Source organism: Poromitra crassiceps, assembly GCF_964638095.1.
Source record: "Poromitra crassiceps genome assembly, chromosome: 17".
In the NCBI taxonomy this organism is placed as follows: domain Eukaryota; kingdom Metazoa; phylum Chordata; class Actinopteri; order Beryciformes; family Melamphaidae; genus Poromitra; species Poromitra crassiceps.
This window is the reverse complement of record NC_139635.1, coordinates 17,466,778-17,494,712: the sequence shown is the minus strand read 5'-3', so window position 1 is coordinate 17,494,712 and position 27,935 is coordinate 17,466,778. Positions and strand designations below refer to the sequence as shown.

General features: G+C 42.6%; 1 protein-coding gene across 1 annotated transcript in view; it reads right to left on the bottom strand.

The window, feature by feature from the left end:
• Positions 1 to 21,306, bottom strand: part of ranbp9 (RAN binding protein 9) — a 44,625-nt gene extending 23,319 nt beyond the window's left edge. Inside the window, exons 1-5 of the mRNA XM_083653850.1 lie at positions 20,681 to 21,306; positions 18,600 to 18,711; positions 13,065 to 13,117; positions 3,904 to 4,071; positions 1,979 to 2,001 (exon numbers count right to left, since the gene is read on the bottom strand). Coding sequence (XP_083509976.1) covers positions 1,979 to 2,001; positions 3,904 to 4,071; positions 13,065 to 13,117; positions 18,600 to 18,711; positions 20,681 to 20,921 — 597 coding nt within the window. The 5' untranslated portion in view covers positions 20,922 to 21,306. The remainder of the gene's footprint in view (positions 1 to 1,978; positions 2,002 to 3,903; positions 4,072 to 13,064; positions 13,118 to 18,599; positions 18,712 to 20,680) is intronic.
• Between the last annotated feature and the right edge of the window lie 6,629 nt (positions 21,307 to 27,935).

Below are 27,935 nucleotides of genomic sequence, written 5' to 3'. Positions count from 1 at the left end.
CAGGTTCGCGCCCCCCCCCCCCCCCTCCCCGTGTTACCTCCGGCTTTGTCGGGCATCCATAGGCACGACGACTGGCCGTGTCTGCGGGCGGGAAGCCGGCATGAGGGTGTGTGGCCTGGTGTCCTGGTCGCTGCACTAGCGCCTCCTCTGGTCAGTCTGTCCGGGGTGGAAGGGAACTGGTGGGAATAGCGTGATCCTCCCCACGTGCTACGTTCACCTGAGAGCGGGGAGCTTCACCGGGCTCCCTGCTCTCAGGTGAAAAGAAGCGGCTGGCAACTGCACATGTATCGGAGGAAGCATGGCGCTAGTCTACGGCTCTCCGCAGATCGGCAGAGGAGGGTGGGGGGGAAGCGAAGAGGAAAAGTGAATGGGGTTCTAGAATAGGGATTTCACTTAAATGCAAAAAATAAGATCTGTGGTTAACAAAAGTTTATGGGAACGCAAATTTGGGATCAGCAGGATAATATTCACAAATGTGAATAGCTTATATGACTTTTGGAACATAAATGCGCTTTTTTACGCACGTTTTTTAGAAAACGCTTTAAAAAAAGGCATAAAAGTGCGTTCGTGAAGATTATCCTGCTGAACCCAGATTCGCGTTCCCATAAACTTGTGTTAACCACAGACCTTATTTTATCCATTTAATTGAAATCCCCATTCTAAAACCACATAGACTTTCCCCCTGATGAACCAACATGGCGGCGATTTTTGGTTAAGCCTACAAAAATACGTCATCCCTGCGGTACTCTATTGGCCAAGTACAATTGGGGAAAAAGTGGGGGGGGGGAACCAGAAAAAAAAAGAGTCTCCCTCACACATCTCCATGCAGCTAACACCCGCATGCAGCTAACACCCGCATGCAGCTAACACCCGCATGCAGCTAACACCCGCATGCAGCTAACACCCGCATGCAGCTAACACCTGCATGCAGCTAACACCCGCATGCAGCTAACACCCGCATGCAGCTAACACCCCCATCAGCTAACACCCGCATGCAGCTAACACCCGCATGCAGCTAACACCCGCATGCAGCTAACACCCGCATGCAGCTAACACCCGCATGCAGCTAACACTCGCATGCAGCTAACACCCGCATGCAGCTAACACCCGCATGCAGCTAACACCCGCATGCAGCTAACACCCGCATGCAGCTAACACCCGCATGCAGCTAACACCCGCATGCAGCTAACACCTGCATGCAGCTAACACCTGTTGCGTGTGTCTTGTTGCGGGTTCAAGGAAGTTTGGAGACGGGCAGAGGAGGGGAAAGCAGGAGGGGAAAGCAGGAGGGGCGCGCCACACGCCTGCATGATTGAACGGATCTCTGGGTTATCAGATCAAAGGGTTACTCGTTGTCTTTTACTCTCTCTCTTTTGAGAAAGGTGCGCGTGTTTTGCTCTGAAGTCACGTTTAATCACGCGAGTTTCTGCGAGATCCCAAATCCTCCGAGGGGACAATCTCCAGCGTAATCGTCAAGTGTGCGGGGTCGCGTCTGAACGGTGGCGATTGTGTGTGCGTTCCAAGATTGAAATGTTTAGGAAAACCGGTTATCTCCGTCGCGAGGTGTGTGGACTTCTCAAGATTTGTATCATCTTCAAGGAGTTGAAACTCTTTAGGTCTGGGGGAGGCATAAAGCAGATAGGATGCAGATTGTACCGCTAACTGATCTGTGGAAACGCAGCACAACTAAACGTGCGAATTGCATGGTGTGGGGAAGGGGGGGGGGGAACAACACCTCTAGAAGTGATTTAAGACATTTCCGGTGTCAAATGTGGATATTTTAAGACTTTAAGGACACGCAGCAAACCTGTCAAGACTTTGAGCTTTCCTTTTCCACCCCTCATGATTCCTAGATGATCCATTTTTAATCCAAGGAGCACCCGACCGCACGATCCGTAGCATTAGAGACATTCCAGCCTCCAAACTATACAGCGGACATTCTAAATGAGAGAAAGAAAATGTTGATATCGATACTCACCGGTAGGTCTGTGAAGGCAATACCTGGAGAACAAGAGAGAATCAGAGGAAATGTAAGCATGGAGAAGAGACTTGTTACAGCACACACACACACACACACACACACACACACACACACACACACACACACACACACACACACACACACCCCACACACACACACACACACACACACACACACCACACAGCCATAAGCCCTTTTCAGACACGCAGTGAACTCCTGAAGATGTCCACACGTTACTCGGATGGGGTGTACTGTATGTATGAACACAATGTCTGTTGTGAGCCGTCGTCCGCGCAACCGGATCTTAACCAAGCAAGCCCCTTAGTACTAGGGCTGGGGGCGATATGACGGAATATATCATTGTCACGATAGGAAAATGTCCATCGTTTCATATGATGCTCTATCGTTTATATCGTCGTGTTGCAAATCACACTCTTAAACGGCAATATTGTCCGTCATTTGGACGATTCTATTGTTGTTTTTTACTCACGAACACACACACACACACGCACCGGAGTCCGTCGACAAGCCGGTGAGTAAAAAGCAGGGAGAAGTTAGCTCCACTCCGTCCGCTTAGCGCAGGGATAACTCAACTTGCTTTGCCCGGGGGACATGTTTGTAAAATGACAGGAGACCAAGGGGCCAATTAATAAACAAACATTAATAATATAATTTTTTCTGTAGCGGATTGTAGGTATTTGGGGTGTCAGCCGGGGTTTAGTCTGACAACTTTGTGAACACAGGATTAGGTTAAGTTAGTTAGTACATAAGTACCTGGTTGGTGAGCAGGCGGCAATATTTGAGAATTTAGCTGGAGCTCAGTCAAAATGTATCCACCTTATTTTTAGCGGCCATGATGCCTATACGTTTTTCTTCCGGTGTGATCCTCCCAGCCTTGTTGCTGACAGCTTCACACCCGTCTGGGCGAACGGAGCAAATCACTAATCAGGTCCAGCTTGGCAAAAATCTCGTCGATAAATATCGCTTTAAGAGCGCAGTGGCCTACTGTGGCTAATGTTAGCGGCTAGCTAGCTATGTTACATGGCAGTAAAACGCCACTAAATGACCAAATTGATTGAACTTTTAACCATTTCGAGTAACACTGTTTCCATACGGACTCCCAGCGTCGGTTGGTTAGTTGTTTATAACGTGACTATATTTATAACTTTTATAACGTACTCCAGTTTCCGGTTTATAATTCGGCTCTGCAGCCAAAGAGTATAACAAAGGAAATGGCAAGCTGCAACAATAAGTCACGTTAAACTGGAACTTGTACCGTGGGGCATTAAAAAATAAGGTGGATAGTTTTCATTGTGAATTAGAAAATGGCCAGGGGGCCACTTGGCACCCTATCGCGGGCCGCAACTTGAGTATCACTGACCTAGCGCCTATATTTTAGAGGTGCCTGAGATACTGTGAAACCATTGTATTTTTGCCTAACGTCATCATACATTATAACTTGTGGAGGTAAATACATTGCACATTCATAAAACTCAAACTAAAATATATAGATTTCTCTGTGGTATGGTGATACTACCCGGTATCGTGATACTTTGGCTGGTATAGTATCGCAGGGTCAAATCTTGGTATCGTGACAACACTGTTATATTGTTAAATGCCACTTTTAATGCTACTGTGCGATTTCATTTCGAGAGAGAAAACGCCAAATTGGTGAGTAATGTTAAACAAGTAAAAGTTGGCTTCTTCTCCTCCGTCTGCCTGTTTGAATTGTGAAAATGCAACAAGAAGATAATAGTGCTGCATTAGACTATATATTCGAGAGATAACCTTCGTTATCTACTTACTACACAGTAGCACACAGTATTAGTGTGTAATGACAATACTTGCCCATAAGTCAACGCAATACAATACACTAAAATAAGGGCATTGCGACGTCCAGTTTGAGTGTTTGAGCTCCTTACCTAGGCTGTGGCCGTTCTTTGTGTAGAAGCAGGTATTGTTGATGAGGTTAACGCAGCAGCCAATCACGTCGCCCGTTGTAAACGTGGGTCCGTAGGGTTGCCCGGTGCCGGAGGAGCAGAAGGAGTGGCCGTCGTCTCCGTGGTAACCATACGAGTGCTTGTCCCAGCCTGAGGTATGCAAATGACAAAGTGTGTGAATACTACAGGACGATGGTGATGTGACCTATTCACATCTGTAGTGTACAGACTACAGGACGATGGTGATGTGACCTATTCACATCTGTAGTGTACAGACTACAGGACGATGGTGATGTGACTAAAATGAAAGAAGCAAATGGGGACATCCAGAGTCGTATAATAGAAGAGTTCCGACATCTCCATTCACTCCAATGGACCAGTTTTTTACTCTCAAGAGTTCCAGGAAGTAAGGTCCTGGATTAAGCAGCACTGTCGAGTTGCAGCAAAATAGACAGTTTGTGTTGTACTCTGAAAGGGTGTTTCCCCCCTTGAATCAAATTGTACATTATCAGCTTTATTTTAGCATGCAAAAGTAGAGCGAGACCCATTCCTGGCTGTTCATTGGCTAATGAGTCTCGCATTTTGGTCCTCCGCTGACGCCACTCTCTCTCTAGAGGACACTAGGGACAACCACCGTCAAGAGGGGATCCAAGGAATCCCACACAGTCTTGGGCCAAAAAAGGGGAAAGATGTCACACACAAGCAATACAAGCAAAAATAAAAAATGTAATAATGATGCCGGTTTGTGTTGTAAAGATCACAGGCAAACAGCATGCAGTAATCAGTAACCGGGATGCTAGTACTTATGTATATACAGGGATATGAATAACCTGCTTTCTCTGTGTTCCATGTGAACGCCATATCCCCAATATGATCAAAAGCAGGATCAACCTCATCACCGGGATACTCAAGTCCATGTAAACGCAGTCAGTGAGAAGACGGCAACACAGAAGTGTTGAAGTCATGAAGCCGTCATCATCAGCAACACAAAGAGGTTGCCTATCTGAAACACCTTCTTTCCTACAGTTATGGGATGATACCCTAATGCAGAGGACGTTAATGCAAGTCAGCAGGTAGCGGGTTCACGGTCTTGCTCAAAGGCCCTTCAGCAGGTTACAGAACAGTCTTCCCAGTGTCCAAAAAACATAGGTAACGACTAACGAGTAGGGCTGGGTTAAAAAAAAATCGATATATCGATATTGAATCGATATTCATGTGAAGGAACAAGTATCGATACATAAATCCCAGTATCGATATTTTAATCTTTTTTTTTTCTTTTTTTTTATAAACATAGGCTATAATATTATAGGCTGTGTGTGGTAGTTAAAACATAGTTTCAAGTTGACGTTTATTTATGTTTGTAGTTGAAACAAAAACAAATACTGTAGGCTACATGTGCATTGTGCATGCACCATGAGCCAGATGTACAGACCTCAGATCTGTTTGCACTATAATGTTTGTGAACTGGAAATGTTCATGAGCTGTATTTTATTTTATTTTATTTTATTTACAAAGCATTTATACTTTATGAAACACTGTTTACAACATGCTGCTGTTCAATGATTCTGTTGTATAGTGGAAATCTAAATTTGTTTCGCTTCTCACAGAAGACTGTAAAGAAAGAGACGGAAGACTGTAAAGAAAGATAAGATGTTGAATGACCAGGGCTGTAGTGGTGGCTAAACGCACGTAAACGGCGTTTACGTACCTTTTTCAATGCTCTGCAGCGTTTAGGCACCTTTTAAGATCGTTTACTCACATGTTTAAATCGTTTATGCACACTTATTATTGCACGAGTTTTAACACGTTTGCGTAAACTCCGTTGATGTGGAGACCACGCCAAGCACGTCACACACCAAAAGAAAAGAAAAAAGATTACACATGGGCATGGCACTGACCAGGATCTCCGCGAACCGTAGCCTATTTTTGTGGAGCGCTCCGCGGGAAAGATACACGGCCCCGGTCACGTTGGTGCCTTTATCGAGCTGTGCTTGCCTGCCCAGACAGCGCTCCCTTCAAACAACTTAACGGTGCCATTGTGCCAGCGATGCGCAATGCGCATTTGGAGAGCAGCTCATGGTGAGCTGAACATAGGTAAGGTTGGTTAAAAATGTGTGTCCGGAGTGGGGAAAATCATATAGGCTCACCGTTTTACAACTGAAGAGTGAATCACTGGTGTAAGAAACATGATTGATTTCCCTCTGATCAAGTAAAGTTTGTAACATTAGGTGCGTGCGAGTCGACTTGAATAGTCCAGGTGCTACTGTATAAAGCCAATATAATACGACCATGTTGAAAACTATCTAGAAACATACTGGTGTTTGTTGTGCCGAGATCTGTATAAATAAATATTGGCTGACTAAAATTTAGTGGCCAGAGTGGCAGAACCACTTTTATTTCCATGTACAGTATGTTGTCTACCTATCCTTGCCCAATGTGTTTGTCGACAGTTTGAATTATATATTGGTATTCAAGAATCACAGATTCAATCTGTCTACATACTTTTAGCTATAAAGCTGAAGCTGACAATCACAGGTACAGTGTGTGTGAGAGAGAGAACTATATTACTCTTCAAACTGTATATACTGGGTTCATACAAGGTCCTTTAAAGTAGGCTACCTACTGTATAATTTAACTTTTCATACCTGGAGAAATTCAACAAATGTTCAATAAATACATTTTATATTGATTGTTTAGGCCTAATTATTTGTAAAGTCACAACACATTAGAGATGTGTGTAGTTCATTTTGCTCTCAAATGCACCAGGTTGATGAATTTTACTTTAAAATAAAAAAAAAAATCTTCCGGGGGAGAATCCCCCCGGACCCCCCTTGAGGGGCAAGGCCCATCCCATAGCCAGCTACTTTTTCTATCTGGCTGGCTACTCAGAAATGTGGGGGAACCCCCTGATATACCTTATAGAGCTATATGATTCAGATTAAGTTGTTCTATATACTCTCATATTTTGTCTTGTATATCGGTCACGGAAGCTTATTTATCCGCCGTTATAACACTGCCGGTGCCGCGTGAGAAAGCTGCCTCGAGTCAAAAGTATAGTTTACCCACCTTTTTTTTTACCACTACAGCACTGTGAATGACTATGTTGGTCATGTTTAAATAAAAAAGAATTACATGATGTAACTGCTTGCTTTATGGTCAATTCTTAATGTAAATATTTAAATGTTTTAATAATGCACCAGGTTAGAGGGTTCCTTGTACAATTTACAGCATTAGTTCTTTGAGAATCTCTTCCATTATCAAAGCAAAACTGGTATTCTAACTAAAATATCGATATCGAATCGTATCGGAAATCGTATCGACTTGGGACCTTGTGTATCGGAATCGTATCGGGAAGTCAGTGGCGATACCCAGCCCTAGTAACGAGGAAACTGCTCATCCAATTTCTCCCAGAATTTTGGGTATAATAGTTCCAGGTTTTGTACATTTCCAAGGATTTTGCACCTCACTATCATTCTTTATTTATTTGTGTATTTATTTATTATTTCAGAGGGGCAGCCTCTGTTTGTGCTGCTGTACTCATTGCCTAATTGAACTTAATCTGATTATAAATTGGTCGTGGCTATATATACATATTGAATTTGTCTTATAAATAAATAAAACGGTTGTAACACATTTCAGCGTTGTTGAAGAGAAAACAAGAAGAAACAATGTATCTATTATTGTCAATGTCATTATTGTTACTCTCTCTTCTGTCTGTGGGACAAGGGCAAAAATGAATAAAAACTTGATCACACGCACAAACACAAAAGAAAACCTGTATCCGCAAAGAATGTTTTTAAAGAATGGGAAATGAATGCCTCCTTTCCTTTTGATGTCTATGCATTAATTATTACATTTGACGACTCCTTCAGGAACGCAAAGCTCTTGAAAATTCACTCAACAAATAAATAGATCATTCTCGGAAACTTTGAATTCGACTCAAATAAACAACAAATCCTTGCGTGTGGATCAGGAGGATCAATTTGCTCGCCACCAATAAAGGCGTCTTTTTCTTTCTATCCATGGTGTCTCGTGAGGAAGGAGAAGCAGCCTCTGCCACAGCAAAGGCGGCCTGGGGGGCGCTTTTAACATGAGAAAACTGGTGGCGTGGTCATGTGAGTTATAACCAACCCGCATTATTTACCCTGCTGTCGCCGTCCAAAAAGCACTCGACTGCAGCCGTTTGGCAACCGGCCCGTCGCAAATTAGCTAATTGTCATTAGCATTTAGCTGGGAACTTGGCAGTTAGCTCTGAGCCTCCCGTTATCTTTGGAGAGTTGAGACTGGGGCTGCTGGCTGGGTCTAATCCTCCCACACTGGTAGAGGAGTGTTGGGGAGAGGCTGCCCCCCGTGTGGCCTGATAACCCCTGCACAGTGCACGATGTCTGCCAACACCGTCCTCCTGCATGAGACACGACAAGGTGTCCGCTCCATTTCTTTACAAAGTATGCCACAAAACGTGACGCAAATCGTGCCCGACCACGCCCGTCCACCGAGGCATTTTTATTATAGGATGTAGATTGTGTGGTGTTGTCCTAAATAAACAAACACAAAAAAGAATGAAAAGAAAAGCTCTGTCTGCTTCGTAAGGTTTCAATCTTTTAAAACATTTTGATACATTACATAACGCACAAACTGTAACACTTGCTCCTGGACCAACATTTCTTCCTAGTATGGGCAGGGAAAACCCCGCCCCCGAACTCATTTGATTGGTCGCCGCAATTGCTTCTTCCTGAAAATGTGCGAGAAGTAAAAAAAAAAAAAAAAAAAAAGATGTGTTTAAGATTAGGGTTTTCTTATCTGACGACGACCAGACCCAAACCCTAACCACATTGTTGTACTTGCCTAAACCTAATGTCTAACCCTCATGTTTTATAAAAATGTGTGTGGTTCGACCGGGAGTCGAACCCCAGTCCTCATTGCGGCGACCAATTAAAGGAGTTCGGGGGCGGGGTTTTCCCAGCCCATACTAGGAAGAAATGTTGGTCCAGGAACAACTGTTACTTGGTGACATCAGATGGTGCGTTACATAATATCTCTCAAAAAAGTGTTCGAATAACCCGAAGCAGTGTTTCCCATACAATGTTCATTTAGCGGGGCGGGGCGGGCTGATATTAGCAGACCGCCAACTAAATGTATGTTTTGAATTCATTTTAAGTGTCGTGATGTAGTTACCAAACAATCAAAGTGAATACTAGGGACAGGGGATCGACAACCTCAAAGATTGGTACTGTGTCAAAGTCTTATTATATGTTTAAAGTGACTTATCTGGGCAGTAAGTAAGTATAACAACTAGATCACTCAGTAGAGTTCATACCTCCTATGCAACTGTCAACATTTGCTTGCAACAGTTCCATTATGTCAGATTACCTCAGTCCAACTCTGTGGGCGGAGTTAAACAAAAAACTAACTCCGTGGGCGGAGTCAATAAAAAACGAACCAACATTTTATTTTCCAAAAAGGTCATTGATGGCGTTGGAAGAAGACTTTCGGTACTCGACATATTTCTGTGTGTGCAATTCTTCCCAACCTTGCCAAGTGCCAAATGGTGAGTAAAGCTTTTGGCAGATAAGTCAGTAAGTGTAACCCTCTCCACACACGGGGTGCAACTCCTCCAGACGGCAGCATCTGAATGCCTCAGTTATATATAGCCTCGTCTTTGGGATTTGTTATCGACATTTCAAACGACACGTCAAAATGCTCTCTTGCAATTACACTTCTGTTGATGAATTGTAAACTCTGTCCACTGTATAAGTGAGTGGCCAAATTTTCAATTAAAGGATGATGGCTTTACCGGTAATCAACCCACTATGTATCATTAATAATCTCGGTGATATAAGCACATGGGCAGTGTTTACCTTCTCTCTTGTGTTTTCCTCATGGAGATCTCCCATTTCCTCTTCTGGCAAAGCGCTCCGTTCTGACGCGTTTGAGCTGCGGAAGTTCTGCTGGAGACGTGGAATCCGCTCCGAGGGCGGTGCTGTTATGGTATATTTTTATTTTTTAATTATGCGCACGAATCGCATGGAGAGCCTTAACGAGCCTTAATGACTTACAGGTGGCAAGGGCGGAGTTTCTGCAGACAGGAGCAGGAGCATTTCCGTGAGGTAAACTGATAGAGAGAAGGTAAAACACTGCCCATGTGCTTATATTACCGAGATTATTAATGATAAAAAGTGGGTTGATTACCGGGGTAAAGCCATCCTTTAACAGAGATTCTATCCTGGAACAGGGCTGGAAACAGGTAGTGATGTCCCTGAAAAATGTATTAGCCGGTCAATATTATTCTAGGCAATGAACCCCCCCCCCGACGCTTAACAGGGGAGCCTAAAAGACACTGTATAGAAATGATCACACCGAACTGTGGGAGGACATTCTGCATCGGGTTCACTCCTCATCTATTTGTGCTAGATTCGGTCTGACCCAATGCAAAATCCTTCACCGTGTTCACTTCACTAAGGTCAGACTTTCTAGGATTTATAATGATGTTGACCCTACATGTGACCGATGTCGCCGGGCTCCTGCTACATATATTCACATGTTTTGGACTTGCCCTTCCCTGTACAGTTAAGTTATTGGCTGGACATTTTTAAATCAATTTCAGACTGTACTGGGACCCAATTTGAACCAACAGCTATTACAGCATTGTTTGGGGTTCTGCCTCACACTCTGCCGCTTCCAAAATATAAAGCAGACTTTGTTGCTTTTGTTACTTTATTAGCCAGACGTCTGATTTTGCTTAGGTGGAAGTCAACTGCACCCCCCTCTCCTTCCGCATGGATCAGGGACATTCTTTATTTTGTTAAAGTTGAAAAAATCAGGTGCTCTGTAAATGGTTCACTTGCCAAATTTGATAAAACCTGGGGGCCCTTTTTTACACACGTTAAAAAGTTGGAGTTTACCGCCATTCCAGAGTAACAGTCTTTCATGCACAGATGGTGGGTTTGGAATGTATCATTCTGTATCATGTAATTTTATTATAGATTTTTTTTTTTTTTTCTTGGTGACCAATATGTACGTTTTGTGTTTGTTTGTTTGTGTTGGTGTTGTTTTTTTTTGTTTCTGTCACTGGATTGTAGGGATGTAGGTACTACCGGTACTACCCCCGAACCGCGGTACTATTGCTGTAGAACAGGTTCTATACTAAGATTTAAAAAGACCCGGTACTTTTCCGACCGCTGCTATGACTGATAATGGTCAATATGAGCCTGTCTCTTTAAGAAATGCGCTGGAGTGAGTGACGTCATATCCACATGTCAAGCGGTGAGGAAAAGAGTTTGAGGAAAAAAAGCAGCTGAGCACTGAGCAGACCCGCGCACATTAAAAGCAAACTAGCAAAGTAGGCTATGGCTAAACACAAAGCCTCTCCCAGCCCAGTTAGTAGCAGCAGCTGTGCCCTTTCACAGTTTACATCTAACGTTATGTAGGCTACTTTCACGCATACTTCAGTCAGGGTTATCGACAGTCCATATTATTGCCTCTGCACGTTTCCCGACGCTACAGTGAGAAAATGCGCTCGTTAACTAACGTTACAGCGGACTCCGCTGTACTAACGTTACAGCGGACTCCGCAGTAACGTTAGTTAACGAGCGCTCACTGTAGCGTCGGGAAACGTGCAGAGGCAATAATATGGACTGTCGATAACCCTGACTGAAGTATGCGTGAAAGTAGCCTACATAACGTTAGATGTAAACTGTGAGTAATACTGCCTGAATGCCCCACCCATGACAAGAAGTGCTAAACTGGAAGTTGAGATTACTGAGTATAAACAATTTAGAGACATCAGCCCTGCAGAGGATCCCCTGGCATGGTGGAAGCAACACCAGACAGACCTGCCCATCTTAGCTCAGTTTGCTAGACAATATCTCTGTATTCCAGCATCAAGCTGTGCATCTGAACGTGTTTTCAGTACTTCTGGGAATATCTGCAGTCCAACAAGATCTAGACTGACCGAGGAACATGTTGACACCCTCGTTTTCTTGGCTAGGAACCTGAAGAAGACATTGGGATGGGAGGGACTGAGTGAGTAAACTGAGAGTCAGCCAAACAGTGAGTCTGTCTACCACCCATAGGAGAACTAGGGTTTAGACTGAGTAGGCTGGGGGACAGAATGGGAATATGAAGCCAGTTATGCTGCTTGTTGAAGAAAAAAAGATTTGAGTTTCTGCTGCTATAGTGTTTTATTATATTATTATTTATTTTATTTATTTTACTTATTCCCATTTCCCACTGTTCAAAAGATTTGTGTTATGTTACTGAGTGTGTACTTATTTGACAAGTAAAAGTTAGACAGAATTTAAATGCCACCAATTATTTATTTATTGTTGTTATTGGTGTTTCTCTGAGTTTTTGCTGCTATAGGCTAGTGTTTTATGGTCATTTTATTTTCACTGGCATTACTTTATTTTACTTACCGGTATTCTCACTGCTCAAAAGGTTTGTTTTGTTCAGCATTTAAATGCCACACCAATTTATTGGTGTAATTGTTCCCAAACTCTTAAAATAAAGCCAAATCTTGACATTGGACAGTTTCACTTTTTTTTTTACAAAAAGTATCGAAAAGTATCGAAAGTATCGAAATACAAATTGGTACCGGCACCGAAACAGAAATTTAGTACCGCTACAACCCTAAGATTTCGTTCTTCTGCATACTATATTTGACACAATATCAAAGCGTGACAAATGACCTTTTGAACACCTGTATGTTGTTGAAAAACTAATAAACAAATCTGAGAAAAAAAGAAAAAAAAAGGAAATGATCACACCGATTTTCCAGACCTGTATAGGAACCCTGCTTTTAACCAACAGGCATCAGATATGAACCCTGCTTTTAACCAACAGGCATCAGATATGAACCCTGCTTTTAACCAACAGGCATCAGATATGAACCTAGCCAAGGCACATCTCTCTCAGACAAGTGCATCAAACAAAGACACCCACACAAAAGCACTTCAAAAAGAACTCTATAGACACAGACAGTGGGAAGTACAAACAAAACGGCTTTTCACCACACCCACAGGCAGCAACAGTAAACTGACACAGACACACACGCACACGCACGCACACCCACACACACACACACCCCCACACACACACATACACACACACACACACACACACACACACACAGAGTGTCATCTTACCAGGGAGTCTGTTCATGTTTACACCTTGAGCTGAGAGGCCGATGCCCATGTACCTGTGGAGCAGACAGTTGATACTTTACTTTATTTTATACAAGTAGAAATGAAAACAGAGTGAAGAGAACTCAAGTTACACTTCAAAAAAGATAAACAATTGGAAACGTTATTTCGGTCAATTTATTTCTCCCCTTTAATAATACCAATTGATATTGTATTTTATATAGTTGGAAAGCCTGATTAGTCATCTTTACAACAGGGTACAACGTGTAAGGATCGTGCATTCGTGGAATGAGCAACACAGCTAAACGTGTGGGTAGCGCCCCCCCCCAAAAAAATTCCAAAATCCCCTGCAATATTCTTCTGTCGGTATTCACTCTTGTTTTGAGGTGCTTTGTGGATTGGATGATTGCAGTCTACCACAGTAATAAGGAAAAAAACAAGTTAACAACACATATTGGCCATTTTTACACGTTATTCATTTGACACTGTCAGACAGGGACCTCAGTAGCGTGTGGTAGATCCCTACGCAGCCACAACAGCTTGGCACCGCAAATTAGGTGCCAATCGGGTGCCAGTCCTGTGACTGGCACACACCTGCCAGCACTTGAAGCTCAAAACAAGAGTGAATACCAACAGAAGAATATTGCAGGGGATTTTGGCACATTTTTGGGGGGGCGCTACGCTACCCACACCGTTAGCTGTGTAGCTCATCACTCAGGTCAGCTGACCATGGGCAGCTCATCACTCAGGTCAGCTGACCCACGACAGCTCGTCATCACTCAGGTCAGCTGACCCACGGCAGCTCTTCATCACTCAGGTCAGCTGACCACGACAGCTCTTCATCACTCAGGTCAGCTGACCCACGGGCAGCTCATCACTCAGGTCAAGAAGGGGCAATCAATTGTAGACCAGCCAGTCATGTCATGTGACTTGTGGCAGTTACACTTGAGCAGATCCTCTAAGATGAGTCAAGTCTTACCCAGCTCATTAGATACTGTATTTGAGTTGTTATGCTATGTCTTGATATGGATTTCTAAAAGCCTATACATGCTTTCTATACATATTTGACATGTAATGAAACTGTCTTACTGGGGCTTTGGCTACATTCACACTGCAGCCCAAAGTTTTCCAATTCCACAAATTGTCGCTCTCATGTGACTCAGTCAGAGGCAGAGCTGATGTCTTCTACTCAAACAGCAAAAAGGGGCATGGACATTTCTGATCCGGATCATATGGATATGTGGAGTAAAATCATTTCCTGTGGCATGTGATATACATGTGGCATGTGATCTACATGTAGCATGTGATCTACACGTGGCGTGTGATCTACATGTGGCATGTGATCTACATGTGGCATGTGATCTACGGTACATGTGGCGTGTGATCTACATGTGGCATGTGATCTACATGTGGCATGTGATCTACATGTAGCATGTGATCTACATGTGGCATGTGATCTACATGTGGCGTGTGATCTACATGTAGCGTGTGATCTACATGTGGCGTGTGATCTACATGTAGCGTGTGATCTACATGTGGCATGTGATCTACATGTGGCGTGTGATCTACATGTAGCGTGTGATCTACATGTGGCATGTGATCTACATGTGGCATGTGATCTACATGTGGTGTGTGATCTACATGTGGCGTGTGATCTACATGTAGCATGTGATCTACATGTGGCATGTGATCTACATGTGGCATGTGATCTACATGTGGCGTGTGATCTACATGTGGCATGTGATCTACATGTGGTGTGTGATCTACATGTGGCGTGTGATCTACATGTAGCATGTGATCTACATGTGGTGTGTGATCTACATGTGGTGTGTGATCTACATGTGGTGTGTGATCTACATGTGGCATGTGATCTACATGTGGTGTGTGATCTACATGTGGCGTGTGATCTACATGCCTGCTTGTATTTTGAGTGTTCACATCAGTGACAATGAGACACGACAATGGAAAGAAAGCTAAACAGATGACTTGACACCTGCATTTGGTCAAAACCTGATGGCACATTCTGTAACTGAAGCAGTGTTGTAGTACTCAGGAAGACTGGACTTATTTTCAGGAGTGGTGACTCGACTTGGACTTGAGCACTGATGACTGACTCAAGCTTTTCAGACTCTAAGTTGAAGACATAGGGCTCTGTCTCAGGCCTGGAGGCTGGTGCATGGCACAAGGCATTGTCATTGCTAGTTTTAGTCCTTTTAATGACCAGTGGGTCAGTACATCAATGGACGCATTTCGGCGACCCAGTGGTCATTAAAAGAAGAAAAGGGAGATTTTGAGTGCTAGAAACTAGTAGGGATGGGCATTTCTAGCAAAAACACTATTCGAAATTCGCTGGCCAAAGTCGACTTTTAATCGAAATTCGAAAATATAAAAAAAAAATGTAAAAAAAAAAAAAAAAAAAAAAAATTTTTTTTTTTTGGGTGTGAGTGAAATGTTGCATTGTCTCCCCTGATTCTAAGTCTAAGGCTTTATTAATTAATAGAAAAAGCTTCTGCTGTGGATTTTTAGCTCAAACAAGCATTGCACCACTGAAGTAAAGAACATGTTACATGACATTGACATTTTCGAAAATAAAAAACAGTTTTGACAATCATGAGTGGTTCATTAAATATTTAGTAGGCTCAGGTCTGAGTGCCAAAGGGGTGCCAAAGTCACCCCCTCTCCCTCTTCATGGGATTTCATCCGCCATTCATTTTTCCATAAACCTTGCTTAAAATGCTTATAAAAATTGTTTTACTTGCTCAAACCAAGCGATTCGACTATACTTAGAATCAGGGGAGACAATGCAACATTTCACTCACAAAAAAAACAATTTTTTTTTTTTTTTCCGAATTTCAATAATAAAAGTCGACCTTGATAATAACAACGATTATTCGAAAATTCGAAATTCGATGCCCATCCCTAGAAACTAGCAATAACAACACCTTGTACCGGGTGTAAGAGAGGGCCCGAGGACTCTGACTTGTTAAATGGTGTACCAGGTGTAAGAGAGGGCCCGAGGACTCTGACTTGTTAAATGGGGACTCGACTCGGACTTGACTGACTCTTCTTTGGTGACTTGGACTCGAACACTGGGGACTCGAGACTAGACTCAGACTCGAGATATACGTAGTGACTTGACTACAACACTGAAGTGTGACGAATCAAGCAGGAGAAGCCGAGGTACAAAAGCAGCCATCTTGATTTATGTTACTCTGTGCGTCTCATGTCTTTTTGACAAGTTCACATTAGCATCGTACACCAGTTTCATCCTAGAATAGAGATCATCTAAAAGGATCTGATATGAGCAGAATAGAGATCATCTAAAAGGATCTGATATGAGCAGAATAGAGATCATCTAAAAGGATCTGATATGAGCAGAATAGAGATCATCTAAAAGGATCTGATATGAGCAGAATAGAGATCATCTAAAAGGATCTGATATGAGCAGCAATACAGAATTGAGCAAGAAGGCGATCAGTGTGAATGCAGCATTTGACCCGTTTTTCATCAGCAACATTTCACAACACAGTGAGGGTAGCAGTGTCCTCTGGATGACGTGACTGAATTCGACACTCGTCAAAACCTCTAAATAACTATTCAATCTGAGCACGCCGTGACACACCTGGTAGCACACGTACCACGGAGGCTCGGGACTTCACGCGGGCGATGCGGGTTCGAATCCTTTGCCGCATGCCAGCTCTCTTCCCACCTTTCCCGTCTGCCTACTGTCCTATCTAATAATATATGGCCAAAAAATAATCTTAAAAAAAATGCCCACGCCGCGCAAGACTGTGCAGTTGTGGGATCTACACAGTTTTGTAATAATGAATAAAATACATGAACATCTCTGCATAAGTGTCCCTTGATACTAAAATATTGCTGGGATCAGTTTTGGGTGGGGCATGGATGTGAGCAGCTAGAACGGAGACAGCAACCTCAGGTGGGCATGTCATCTTTGTTGAAAGATTCATCACAGAACAGGACTGTGAGCTGCTGTATTCCCACACCACCTCACACTAAACAGAGCAAATCCAAGTCCCACACGATCTGTGAGCATGTGGAGCATGTTTACTTAAAGTGTAACTAACCCCCAAAACAATTTTTTTCAGCTTTTAACCAATATGGCTTCCAATATGGCTTTTGGGCTGGTGTGTGAAGAATTCTGGCCAAAATGTCCCCATTTGAGACCAAACTGTTACATATTCTACAATCTTTATCATTTTCACTAGCATAAGTGCCCTCTATAGGTTCAAACCTGCTTTTTTTTTGGGGGGGGGGGGCTCTCAAATGAATGGACGATTTGGTACATCGTTGCGTCACGGTGGTATTTGCGCGTGGTGTATTTCAATGTGAATCAATTGTATATCAGCTTTATTTTATGCATTAAATGTAGCGTGAGTTAGGGTGCTGGGATAACGTAATGCATTATGGGTAGTCGGCTACTGTGGCTAATGCTAGCGGCTAACGTTAGTTACTTGACATGGCAGTAAAACGCCACTGAATGACCAAATTGATATGACTTTTAACCCCTTCGAGCAATGCAACACTGTTTCCACCGGCGTGGGTTAGTTGTTTATAACGCGACTATATTTATAACCTACTCCGGTTTCCGGTTTATAATTCAGGTCTGAATACAGCCAAAGTGTATATAGTGGGACAAGAGGAGACGCTCTTCTGCCTCTTTCCTTGTTTTTTCAAATGAGGCAGAATGCCATTTTGCCAGAAATCTGGGGGTTTAGTTCCACTTTAAAAAGCCGATGCAAGTTTATGCCCTTTAGATGAGCAATGTGGATGACAGTTACAATGTTAAAAGAGTTAAAAATGCATGTAAAGACAGATGAGGAGTCAGTTCTGGGAGCATTCTTTGTCAGCATAACATCTACAAAGCCCTGAGCGCATATCTGCTCCTGGTGGCAGCCATTTTGCATCTACTATAACATTACAGGGTCTAGTATATGAGGTTTTTATTATTATTAGTTAAAGGAGAATTTCGTTTTTTTTAACCTGGAGCCCTCTCCTCACATTAATTATTATCTGACGACTCACCCAGTGTTCAAGTCAGTACACAGGCCAGCCGGCAGGAAAGTCTTGCGGGACTTGACGAGAGTTGGTGAAACTCACCCCGAATGAGGAAATGAGATCCCTGTAAAGACTACTGGAAATAGCCCGGGGGTGAATAGCAGTCTGATGTGTCTTTATATATATATAATGACGATATGGGTAGAAAACGGGAATAAAACTGTCTATTTACATGGAGGAACAGCACGCTGCCATGTGGCCCCGACGGAGCTCCATTCTAGGACTGGCTTGGACACTATTGATCTCAAAACAACGCCTAGGACGCTCCAAATCGCTGCGGAGAACACTGGGTGAGTCGTCAGATAATAATTAATGTGAGGAGAGGGCTCCAGGTTAAAAAAGAAAACGAAATTCTCCTTTAAGGTAGTTGAGTTTGTATAGGCCATTTGTAAAGGAAAAAGTCAAGTGCAAATGCACAGTTTCTATCTCCGAAGCGTGTGCCTTGTTCCATGTCCTTACCCATCTCGGCCTTTGCTGATGATCTTCACCTCAAAGTAGTAGACACCACAGGCGGCGGGGATGGGATGCGTGGCTCGTACAGACGCTGCATCTTTAGGTGTCTTGCCGTGACCTTTGGGTGAGAGGACGAGAGCAACATGCTCTAGTTAATAGGCGTGACTGATAAAACAGGTTCTAGTTAATAGGCGTGACTGTTAAAACAGGCTCTTGGTATTAAGAGAGGAGAGAAATCTTGCGTATGAAGACGGGAAGGAAGCCTTTGTGGCTCTCGAATCCGAAAATGTGTTAAACATCAAACGAGGCAATGGCGTTGCTGCAGCGCATCTGGAGTTGTTCAGCTTTCAAAATGTGTCCTGTGTGATCGGCCCGTAGCGCTCTACCGGCTCATCTACTACAGTACAGATTTGTCAGCAGTCGACATTTTTGAAGATAGAATAGGTTTTCTAAATGACGACTGGTTGCCTGCAAATGTATCTGCTGAAGTTCCCCATCTGAAACTAAAATCGAATCTGGTTCTGCTCGTCAGTAATTTCCCACCCTGATCTTGAGAGAATTACTGCGTGGTGGGATGTGGCTTCCATTTCTTTTGTATTTTCTCCTTCAGTAAGTAGACCCAGACAAACCTTTTCACCTACATTTCACGTTTGTTTCTGTGGCAAAATGGATGCCAGATCCAGGTGGGGGGACATGCTAGAGAAATGACACACCCATATTAAAATCTCTGGCTCTTTAATATAGTGATGAAGTGTGATGATTCGTTACCACTTGATTTCCAGTCATGTCTGGGATTAAGACACATCTCTGCCATACCCACCTTTTACCCCAATTGCATTGTTGTTGTTGTTTTACTTGCAGGTTGGTGTTGTTACAAGCTAAGCATGTGGCTTATGGTATGTAGTACCCATGATCCCTCTACTCACAAAACAAACCATTCAATTCAGTGTGATTCAGATTGAATTTAACGAACTCTCTGAAAGACTAACAATGTTTACTAGAGCCAATTATGAAATGACAACGCCTGTAAGGACATTTACCATAAAAAATGGATCATCACGGTTAGCCTCAAATTGCAGCGTTGATTAACACCGTTGTTGACATGCACATCATAAGGTTGAGCACTGCAACATGTCAAGATTGTCTGCCTGTCCCAAGTAGACTAGTTGTCGGTTTGCTGGCTTGCTATGCTAAGTTAGTTAACATCTATAATAACGTTCATACTTGCTAAGAAACATGAATGTGAATTTGTTTTCAAAGGACAGAAGATTCTAGCTGTGACAAGGAAAGAGTGTATGAAGAGGGACAGTCAGACAGAATAGTAGAACACACCCAGGAAGCACAGTCGCACTTACAGTACACTAGCCTTTTCTTCTAACGTTAAGGCCTGCACCAAAAAACCCTCCGGATAGCACAGCTAAGCAACTAGTCAAACCCGATTGTCAGATATGGCACTTGATAAGCCTCACTCAGTACCAAAGTACTGTCTATAATGTCATCTATAACTTATGGGAAATACTTGCACTTGTGTTGATTAACTTGGGCTAATTTGACAACGTACAATTCGTCGTATGTAATTAAATAAATCAAAATTGCATAAGGGTCGTCTAGCCTAGTCCATTTTGGCTAAACGGCTTGGTTATATTACTTGGCAGATCGATCCAAACCAGCTCTAGCTCTACTTTGTTTTATTGTGATTTTACCTCAAAACATAAATATCCATATTTGTGTCATGTATTTTTGACAGACCGTCCAACTGAGAGCCCGTTGATGACAGTTGATTATGTGGGGGAATTGAACGGCAAAAATAGCAGGCAAGCTAGCGAGCTAACGTTAGTAGGTCAATTTTGGCTGGGGATACACCTCGCCAGCTGGTCGCTTTGCAAGATGTCCTCTGTCTTGTTGTTGATGAAGCTACTAGCCTAGCCTACTTTGTTTTTAGCCACAACGGCAGCTGGCTAGCCGCGGCTAGCCAGCTAACAGCCAAGCTAAACTAACGTTAGCTAACTTGGCTCACTGACGTTAGCATGGGGGGGGGGGGCAGTACGATTAAAGTGCTAAACTAAAGTTGACCTTATATGTCGTACCTTTATAGTGCACACGAAGATTGTTCTGAGAGAGGCCGATGTAGCTAAACTTGTCCTTCGGGCTCCAGGACCGAGGGAGCGGAGTCTCGGTTTCATTGACGGCTGGGTAAAGCCGTCTGAGCCGCTCGTTCAGCTCCTTTTCCTGCTCGTTCAGAGCGGAGTCTCCGTGAACAACAACCGACATGAGGAAGCCGCAGCCCGAAGACTGCCCAGACACACAGCCCGAAGACTGCCCAGACATAGCGACGGGGCGACGGCTTGTCAGCAACAAGCCAGATCCGCTGGTGTCACTCAGTGTCAAGTTTTTATGGGGATAGCAAAGCTAGCTAGCAGGCTAGGCTAACTGGCTTCGCTGATCGCAGGGAAGTAGCCAGAGCTGGTTAGCCGACTAGCTAACCCAGCTAAACGCGTTAGCTTTGCCAACGAGAGCAAAGCGGTTGCTAAAATGGCTCAGGTTGACATTAGCTGACACAAAGCCGCAAATTGAGCCACCGAAACAACACTGCCTGCCTGGCGCATAGGACCAGAGGAAAGTAGTTACTACAAGACAGAAGATCTGCTCGATATTAGAGCAAAGTAACAAGCAACGTTAACGTCACGCTAGACAGATCGACCAAGTATAATGAGCTCGGATAGTCTCGATCTTTTGTTTGTTGTCCGAGCGTTATCCGCAAATCTGATTGGCTCAGAGCAACTCCACTCACTTCCTATGGGAATGTGAAAATAATATCATAGGAAAATACACACACCTAAACTTAAAGACTCATTCAGTAGACATAGGGCATCATCACTTAACTTAACCACTGTTAATATCATAATCCCCGTCATCATCACCATAACTTATACCATAACAGTATAAGTAATTGGAGAGCTGTCTGTCTGTTTGCCCAGAGTTTCAAGGCACACCGTTGCTCTGATCACCTCTAAAATTGGCCAAAACACTTTTCAGAGGTCTGGAATGAATCTGGTGTAAAAAAGAAGAAAAAGAAAAAAATCTGCCCATGGGCGGCACTACAGCAATATTTTACGTTTTTAACCCTTCACACTCACAGAGCCATTGTAACGTCATCAGCATCCCTTCCCTGCTTCCCAACTGATGATGTCACAGATGATGTCATTGATGATGTCACTCGAGTGACATCACTGCAGTGATGCATCACAATTGCTTGAGTGACATCAATGATGACATCATCACTGATGACGTCACAATTTGCTCAAGTGACATCACCCTATCAATCTTATGATAAGGCGCACACGGAAATCGGGAGTGGGACAGTAGGGAAGCAGTGGATGGATCAATCTAGAAGGAGACGGTAATGCAACATAAAGGATGCCAACTGCCATAAAACACCACAGAAGAAGGAGAAGCCTAATCTTATATTTATATAATCTTTCTTTATGTCCCTCGTTCGGTTGGCAGGCCATGCCAGCTTCCTTGTGTACAGCACCCGGGGACCATCTTCACTTGTCAGATCTGCATGTTTTTAGTGGGGGGTGGGGGTCCATACCAATATTGTATGGAGGAACCCCAGGGGAGCAAGGGGAGAACATGCAAACTCCACACAGAAAGGCCATTTTGATGAGATAGCTCACCTGGGCAGTAGGCATCATAGGCTAGCACTGTAAGTGGCATCAAACATTTAAGTACAAGAGAGGCCCTTTTAATAATAATATCTACCTCTTCATTTACCTCTAGCTACATCTTGTTTACAAGAAAAACATTGACGCTAATGAGATAATAGGAAAACCAGCAATGTCAAATAGGTGCACATTGTATTTTGTGGCTGATGCTGCTGACTTTTCAGGCCTGATCTGATCAGTGATTGAATCAATCATTTTGAATAGGCCTGCCTGAGGTCAGCAGGCAAGCCATGAAGAAGACAGAAAGAAACAGATTTGGAGATAAACCTAAAGATTAAACAGAAAATCCTATAGTGATGCCATAAGAGAGAAAACAAGTATACAATGAAAGTGCAAACTGGATCAACGGGATCCATTCACAGTGAAAAGAGGAATCTGACTTTACTTTATTTCTGAACTTTATGTTGTCATTTCTAATGTTTTAAATTAATTATGAATATCAAAATCCATGCCATGGATCTTAACAGACAGTTAAAGATTTTTAGTTAGCAGGGTACAAGGTTAAAATAAGCTATAGTAGTTTTAACTCTGTCCTCTCCTTCTCGAGTCACATGGAAAAGATCACAGCTACCAAACATTGTCTTTTCTAAAGAGGACTCAGGGCTAACAGAAGTGAGGCTTGTGATAAACAGCCTGGGCCTTTTGTGTGTTTCACAGCCCATAACATCATTTCAGATTCCTTTTTAGTGATGCAATGAACATTCCCACATTGCTGCGAGGGACGTTCACAGGCTGAGGAGAGGACTCCTTCTCCCTCACATCACTTCTACTGGAATCTAATGGAGCCCCATGGGTTTAAATAGTGCGTAACAGGAAAGTCTATCCCAGAAGCAACTAGAATAAAATGGTTTTACAGAGACGTCAAGTTTGACAATGATGATTTTGGGAGGAGAGAAAACATCCGAAGCACTGTTATTTTGCTGATATAAAAAGCAATAGATGATCCAAAAGTTGAGGGTTAAAAGCTTTGTCCTCCATGACAAAACTGTTTCAGTGAAGAAGTTGCAAGGATAAAGATTAGTAAAGGCAGTTATCCATCCACACATGTCCTTCACTTCATTCATACATTTTTAACCAGTTACATGAACACCAGGATGGTCCTTCATTCTTTCCATCTTCACTAGTGTTTCTTCTTTAGTGACACTGCTGCTTCGTTTTGATTCCACATCTGCTCTAAACATGAAGACTGCACTTTGTTGTGTTTTATGGGGGACGTCGGCGCAGTTAAGATGTCATATCAGTTTCACATTTTCTCTATCAGCTCAGCTTTGATGCAGTAGTACGCTTCCTGGAATGAAGACAGAAGACATATTTTATTCATCTTTGCACACATTCACTTTGATCACACGTCAAATCACTAAAACCTGGTAAAAGACTGGTGCAATCGATCTACTACATTGTATTCACTTCATCCACAATCAATCTGTTAAACCAGCATGTCAGCACTGTGGAGGAAAACATAGGATCATCTCCCCATTGATTATAATCATGATGACATTTTTAGTTCACTTTTTAAACAAGGTTACAAAGTGTCGGGAACAAAAGCAAGTTGCAACATATCAACAACTCAGCCCATGCAGTGGAACAGAAACAGGAGAAAATATTACAGCAACAATCCAAATCGGCAACAAAGATCAGAAATTCATAATAATTATTAATTATATAATTCATATTGATTAATAAATATGAATACATATTTATTAATAAATATGAATAAATATGAATATTTATATTATTTATATATTTATATAAATAATTTATTATTTATATTATTTTATATTTATATTTTAATTATGAATATGAATGAATAAATATGAATAGAATTATAAACAGTTTACATTTTCATACGAATAAATGTCATTTTGGATAATCACTGATATAACTTAAAGAAAAGTGATTCAACCTATATCTGGTTCATGAAATCTTTCCCATCGTTTCCCCTCTGCTGCACAGGAAGTGATGCGTTAAGAGCTGTGTAGTGAGCATGAGCAGTGCCAGCCACCGTGGCTGAACAGACCGCGCATCAACAGAAAATACAAGCTCCGCCCACACTGCTGGATGCACAGCTGATCTCTGGGAAATGCAGTGCAGAAACACCACAGTGTGAGGCTGAGCAACACAGATGGAGAAGTGTCTTTTCACCCCACACACTGCGGCTGTAATAACACCTTGTCGACTCTAGCTCACACAACTCAGCAGTGGCTCCATGGTAATAAAACCAAAGTCCAGCATAGAGTTGCTGGAGTGAATGTGATCTGGACTCTGTGGAGGAGAGTCATGGTTTCAGAGACGCTGTAGAAGGACAGAATACCTGCCCTGCTGTGATCCAGGTACACTCCTCCTACATGAACGATAAAGCCATCAAACACCTCAATCCACACTTCACACTATCGCCATCAGGCCACAGATACAAGCCACTGAAATGGAGAAGAGCACTTTTTTCAACTTTTTTTATTTTCAACTTTCAGCGCACAGACAAGACAAACGAACACGCTCAGACACAGACACAGAAAAAGAAAAAGAAACATACATATATAATTGACATTCAATATTACGTGATTACCAGCTGTATAAGGAACTTATGTGCTTGTGAGAGATATTGTTCTCGGGATCCCACGCAAGGGGTCCATGAGAAACCAGCCAGGTGAGTCACCTGTGACCCGTCACCCCTAACCTCATCGAGATAGGCTAGAAACGTGTCCCAAATGGTTGAAAACTTTTTTAAATTAATATTTTTTTCCCAATTTTTTTATCCCATTTTTATTCCCCATTAGTGCTAATTTAATTTATTTATCCTGGTTGCTGCTCCACTCTCTGCCGATCTGGGCAGAACCGAAACTGCATGGCTCCATGCTTCCTCCAAGACATGGGCTGTTAGCCAGCCGCTTCTTTTCACCTGACAGGGAAAGCAGCACGTGGGAGGTTCACGCTATTCCAACCAGTTCCCCTCCCTCCGAACAGGCGGCCCTAACTACCAGAGGAGGCACCACATTAGCAACCAGGATATTGCATGTTTTGGTGAGGGGTTCCTATATGAAGGAAACCCCCATGGGGCATGGGGACAACATGCAAACTCCACACAGAAAGGCCCTTTTGACGACCCCACCCGGGCGGTGGGCACTCGAGGACATGCGGACGGGCACGAATTCCTTCAGCGCTCACAGCGTCCCAAGTGAGAATGGAACCCAGGACCTTCTAGCTGTGAGGCGACAGCTGAGCCACCATGCCCCCCGGTTGAAAACTTTTTAAGTGGCTTGATCCTCAGGAACCTAAGTCTCTCCATCCGTATAACAGAGGTCATGTCTGTCAACCACAGTTGGAAAGAAGGTGAAGAGGAGGACTTCCATTCCTTCAGAATGAGTTTTTTTTGTGCAACAGTTGTGTTAGAGACTGTTGCACAGCTGTCGAGAAGTTCAGGAGAAGAGCACATTTTGGTAAAAGATTTGTCCCCTCAGCAATAGCCGCCCTGAACAGAACGCCCCGCTGACCTGGTATAGATCCAGACCTAACATTTGTGTTGTATTGGGATACTGGTGGGGGCGGGGAAGGGGGGGGGGGGGTGTATGTTATGCGTTATGTTCTTGGAAGATGTATGATGTGATCACCTATGTTCCTGAAACATGTAGCCTACTGACTGTGAAAACAAATTTCCTGCATGACAAATATAATCTATCTATCTATCTATCTATCTATCTATCTATCTATCTATCTATCTATCTATCTATCTATCTATCTATCTATCTATCTATCTATCTACCCACATGGAAAGAATCTATATGAACATATATGCAACTATATGCAACCTATATGCAACCTATATGCAGCATATATGAGCATATAGGCCATATGCCGCATATAGGTTGCATATAGGCCAGATTTAGGTGCATATATGCGCATATAGGAGCATATAGGCCATATATATGCCGCATATAGGTTGCATATAGGCCAGATTTAGGTGCATATATGCGCATATAGGAGCATATAGGCCATATATATGCCGCATATAGGTTGCATATAGGCCAGATTTAGGTGCATATATGCGCATATAGGAGCATATAGGCCATATATATGCCGCATATAGGTTGCATATAGGCCAGATTTAGGTGCATATATGCGCATATAGGCCACATTTATGCCGCATATAGGTTGCATATAGGCCAGATTCAGGTGCATATAAGTGCATATACCGGGCATATAGGTCTCCTATAGCTTCTTTATATCCACATATAGGTACTATATGTGCACATACAGGGCATATATGTCTCCTATATAGCTTCTTTATATACACATAAAGGCCCTATATGTTCATAATACAGGTCATATAGGTCTCACTTCTTTATATCCACATATAGGCCATATATGTACACAATACAAGGTATATGCCTCCTATATAGGTCATTTACAAATCTGTTTGTATACACTGTGTCATAATCCATATATACCCAGCGAGCACAAAACGTTTTTTCAACGTTGATTTTTAGTTTAAATCTGGGTGATATTGGGTTTGAACGTCTAAGACCTAATTTCACCCTCTTTTCAACCGGCTAAAATGCGGTTACAACGTAAACGTGTAAAAAAACACAATTTGGTTCATCATATTGTTAAAACATTTGTTGTAGTTTGGAATAGAGACAATATTGATAGTGTGTGAATTGGCATTTTATTGTCTTTTATTGTGTAACTGAGAGTTGAAATCTGATCTACACGAAAACTACATTTCAACGCATTTTATGTCACATGAAATATCATAAATATGGGACTATAGGCTATGTGGTGCCAGCAAAAAGCTTCCAGGACACAACTATGGTTAATAGTTTAGCGCAATACTATAAAATAATGAATTCAGTTCCTGCAGCAACGAGCATGCGCAAGTACTTACTAGCTGTGACTGACTAGACCAAGTCTGCACCGGTCTGCACCAAGTGCGGAACGAGCTGCTCTGGGCACACTATGTTATTGTAACAGACTATACGAGGCTCTGTGTAGGCCTACCTCCTGAGTCTCTGGTGTTAAATGAAGTTAACCTCTGAAGCCGTACAGCCTACAGACTATAGATGCACACACACACACAACATCATTTTAGTCTGTTACGATCGTACGCATCACATAAAATAACTTCCCGATCGCTGACAATTGTGGTCTACGTTGTGTGCGAGAGAGTATATAATGTGCCCGGCTCTCTGGTTAGTATAAGAAAATGTATAGCTCAGCACTAGAGCGCACGGAGAACGGGGTTTGAATCCCGTGTGCGCTGCTATTTTTTTTCATTTAAAATCCTACATATAGGTACATATATGTACATATAGGTTTCCCATATATGGTGCATACATAAAATTGGCCGATTTCCTATATTATATGTACATATAGGTACATATATGTACCTATACATATAGGTACATATATGTACATATAATATAGGAAAACGGCCAATTTTATGTATGCACCATATATGGGAAAACTATATGTGGCCCTATATTAAAACATATAGGGTACATATAGATTCTTTCCATGTGGGTATCTATTGTGGTATATGGCCCATTGACCCTTTAATATTTTATATTATCTTATATTTTATCATTAAGAGAGGAGTGCAGTTATGAAGTGTAGTGTTAAC